The sequence below is a fragment of the Panthera uncia genome, chromosome E3 (assembly GCF_023721935.1).
Source record: "Panthera uncia isolate 11264 chromosome E3, Puncia_PCG_1.0, whole genome shotgun sequence".
NCBI classification, from domain to species: Eukaryota; Metazoa; Chordata; class Mammalia; order Carnivora; family Felidae; genus Panthera; species Panthera uncia.
Genome location: NC_064815.1, coordinates 34,519,507 through 34,522,844, shown reverse-complemented (window position 1 = coordinate 34,522,844; position 3,338 = coordinate 34,519,507). Strand labels below are relative to the sequence as shown.

At 64.2% G+C, this 3,338-nt stretch overlaps 2 protein-coding genes across 3 annotated transcripts in view; both read right to left on the bottom strand.

Moving 5' to 3' along the window:
• Window positions 1–1,571: 1,571 nt before the first annotated feature.
• Window positions 1,572–2,355, bottom strand: HBM (hemoglobin subunit mu). 2 transcript variants are annotated; one of them, XM_049639064.1, is made up of 3 exons: window positions 2,223–2,355; window positions 1,858–2,062; window positions 1,572–1,756 (listed from the first exon to the last, which is right to left on the bottom strand). In XM_049639064.1, the coding sequence occupies exons 1-3, from the start codon at window positions 2,312–2,314 to the stop codon at window positions 1,628–1,630; spliced, it is 426 nt and encodes a 141-aa protein (XP_049495021.1). In that variant the 5' UTR covers window positions 2,315–2,355; the 3' UTR covers window positions 1,572–1,627. The 2 variants fall into 2 exon arrangements, with proteins under 2 accessions (XP_049495021.1, XP_049495022.1); XM_049639065.1 differs by having other exon boundaries at window positions 1,858–2,041.
• A 450-nt stretch (window positions 2,356–2,805) lies between these two features.
• The window catches only part of HBZ (hemoglobin subunit zeta), a 1,897-nt gene continuing 1,364 nt past the window's right edge, over window positions 2,806–3,338 (bottom strand). The window contains exon 3 of the mRNA XM_049639063.1: window positions 2,806–3,243. Within this exon, the coding sequence (XP_049495020.1) occupies window positions 3,115–3,243 (129 nt within the window). The 3' untranslated portion in view covers window positions 2,806–3,114. The remainder of the gene's footprint in view (window positions 3,244–3,338) is intronic.

Here is a 3,338-nt window from a genome sequence, read left to right as displayed (position 1 = left end):
CGCGGGGCGCGCCTGCCCGGGCTGCGCTCATTGGCTGGCGCGGGGCCAGAAGGTGCGCTGGGCCGGCGGCAGCCCTCCCCCTCCCGGTTCCGCGCAGGCCGAGGTGCCTTCTCCAATCCTGCCCCCGTGATTCTGGGAAGCCTACACAGGTTCCCCACCCATCTGTCGCGCACCCACGTTCCGCCCCGACCTGGGCTGTTTGCCGGTCGGGAAGGCGAGCGCGGCTATTTTCTAAAGTAAAACGAGCTGCTTTCGCCCCAGACTTTCCCGAGGACCAAGGGCTGTAGATTGTCCGTGTTAACGTGAAGGTGAAGGAGATAATGAGAGTTGACACCCTCCAAGCCCTCCTGCCGCCACTGGTGGGCCGGCGCTCCTAGGCAGCGCGGGGTTAACAGGTGAAAGCGCGGACGGTGGATGGGGGTGGGTAGTTCGGCTTAGGCTCCAGCACCCTTCGGACTTGAGTGTGGACTGCCACTGGGGCTCAGGGCTCCCTGCAGTGCTCCGCACCCGCCGAGACTGCTATCTGGGGAACCTTCCTCATTCCGAGTTGGGAGAGTTTCCAGGGTCCCTGGCCTTATTCCCTGGTCCACCAAGGTTCTGAGCAGAGAGCTAAGATTCCTGCCCTGTTGCTGCTGAGGGGAGAGATTGACCCTGGCGGGCGGGGGTGGGGAGAGCAGGCGAGGAAAGGCTTGGCTGGGAGATTTGCAGATACTGAAAGGCATAGGTGGGGCTGGATGGCCAAGTGCCTGCCAGGCACTGAGCCTGCCTTATGATCTTTTAAATTATTTCAAAAGACCCAGCGAGGTAGGGCTTTTTGTTGGTCGTTTGCTCTGTTTGCTTTTACATTGATGCGTTAGGCTCCTACTGCCCAGGGACATGTCCAGGGTCACAGAGCTTATCCTGTGAACTGGGTCGGAACCCTGCTGTGTGTGCCTGACTGTGGCCATCAGGACATCCCACCCCAGTCTCCCACCCCACGAATTTCAGAGAAAGGACCCAACTTGGCCAGGGCAAGGTTTGCTGCAGATTGAGAGTCGTGGGGAGGGGAGGAGGCGCCGGGGGTCAGAGGAGGCCTGGCCCCTAAGTCTGTTTGACCTCAGGCCGGAAACCTGACCCTTGGGCCTGGTGCCCATGTTTGTCTGCAAAAGAGCTGCGAATTCTGAATTCTGGCTCCCAGCTCCCAGTGGGAGGGTTGGAGGAAGAATGAAGGAGTGAGTACGGGAGTGGGTGAGTGCAGACGTGCTTTGGAGCTGGGTGAGAACTGCTCCCAAAGACCCCTGTCATCCTGGCACCCACTTTGCCCTTCCCGTTTCCTCGGCAGAGGAGGGCAATTGTTCTGTTCAAGCCTTTAGGGGTCCACACCCTGCCCAAGATCCAGCACCCTCAGCCCAGCAACCGCCCTCATTTCAGAGTTTGGAGAGATCCAAGGACCGGCTCCTGGGCCCCTGGTTCTTGGTCCGCAAGGGTTCGTGATGGCGCCCTAAGATTCCAGGAGTCTGCGCGGGACCCAGAGCTTCTGCCCAGCTTCTCGGCCCACCTGCTCCCCAAAGAACACACACGTGCAGGGTCTGGCCATTTGAGGCCTGTTTATTGACACGCACAGACCTAAGCCGGTGGGGCAGGGGACTCATCGGTACTTCTCAGTCAGCACCGTGGCTACTTCGGTCAAGAACTTGTCCCACGCCGCCTGCATCTGCACGGTGAACTCGCCCTGCAGGTGGGAAGCCAGAACCACCTGGAAACACTGGATCAGCAGCTGTGGGAGGAGGGGCGGATGAGAGGGGGTCTGCTGCAGCCACTTTCTCCTTTAACCCAACCCCGGGGGCGCCCACTCTACCGCGGCGGGGGCGGGCTCACAGGGAAGTTGGCGGGGTCCACGCGTAGCACTTGCGCGTGCAGGTCGGCGAGCGGGCTCAGGGCGGCGCGCAGGTGGTCGATGTGTTGCACGGCCACGCCCACCGCCTCGAGCACGCGTTGTCCGTGGGTCAGCAGCTGAGCCTCGTCGGGGCAGACGCCCAGGTGCTTGAAGTAGATCTTGGTGCTGGGATAGACCGTGAAGAGCCTGGTGGAGCCGGTCGGTGAGTGAGGGTGGCCGCGCGGGGTCCTTCCGGCGCCGGCAGCTCCCAGACACCCGGAACCCCAGCCTGGCCCGCCCCTCTGACTCGGGCCCCCAACCCCTGTGTCCGCCTCCCTGTGACCCTGGAAACCCCGCCTCAACCCACCTGAGCAACAGCTCCGCCCCGAAGGCCGCCTCGTGGCCGGCGATCAGGTCCCAGACCTGCGCTACGTGGGCGCGCTCTTGGGCGCTGAGCATGGCGCCGGCCGGGCGTGCGCTCGCCGCCCCACCCGCCGCTCCCGCCTCCTTATAGCAGCCCCCACGCCTGCCAGGCGCCCCACCCGCCCTTATCTGCGGGACCCTCGGCCAGCTCGGGCAAATGCCTCCAGCCCAGGTCCCGATCGATCGCTGCAGAGGCCACGGCCTGGGGCGGGCGGGGCCGGGGGTTACCGGCAGCGACTCACGCCGCTGTGTGTGTGCGCGTGCTTTTGCTGCAGACTTGCGCGAAATCGGGAGTGCCTCCCCTGCGGGCAGCGTCAGAGCCTCTGCAGGAGGGAGCCGGTGGAGGGATTGAGAGAAAGAGCGCTGGGCAGGGACGCTTCTTTTCCGCTAGGGACACGGGAAGCGTATCGTGGGTCCCCGCAGTGCGGGACCTATAGTGTCAGGCTTTGAGGAAAAGCCCCCTGAGTGCCGACACGCACGCGACACGCTGAGTAAAGCGACGATCTTTGGGCGATTTGGGAAGCAGGACAGGAGCAAACGCACCTCGGACCCCGGAGAACCAGCCTGGGGCCGATCTACTCTCTCCCGATTCTGGGGTCCGCAGGCGCAGGGATCGAGCCACAGCGCCCTCGGGGTGGCCTCCAGGCCGGTGGTGACACTGGGGTCCACCGCGTTCCTGTGGCTTACGCTTTCTATGCCTCACTTTCTCCCCTCCTTCGGCCAATACTGAGAACGCAGGACCCATTCCATCCGCATCCATTTATTGGGGGGAAAATTAAGGGAAGTTGCAGGGGCAGGGGCGGGGTCGCAGCCGGCCCCCGGCCTGGCGGCGGCGCTCAGCGGTACTTCTCGGTCAGGACGCAGGACACGATGGACAGGAACTTGTCCCAGGCGGTATGGGCGTCGGCCGTGAAGTCAGCGGGGAAGTGCGAGGCCACCGTGACCAGCAGACAGTGGGACAGGAGCTGGGGGGCCCGGAGGGCGGCTCAGCGCGAGGACGCGGTGCTCTGCGGGTGCTCTGGGGTGGGCGGAGCACCTTCGGCGGCCGAGACCCCGCCCC

What these genes read in the sequence shown, in the direction of transcription:
- HBM (XM_049639064.1), bottom strand. Translation starts at nt 2,314, where the DNA reads ATGCTCAGCGCCCAAGAGCGCGCCCACGTAGCGCAGGTCTGGGACCTG. An exon ending in GGGGCGGAGCTGTTGCTCAG is followed by an intron (nt 2,063 to 2,222) that starts GTGGGTTGAGGC and finishes CGGCTCCACCAG; the next exon opens with GCTCTTCACGGTCTATCCCA. An exon ending in TGGACCCCGCCAACTTCCCT is followed by an intron (nt 1,757 to 1,857) that starts GTGAGCCCGCCC and finishes CTCCTCCCACAG; the next exon opens with CTGCTGATCCAGTGTTTCCA.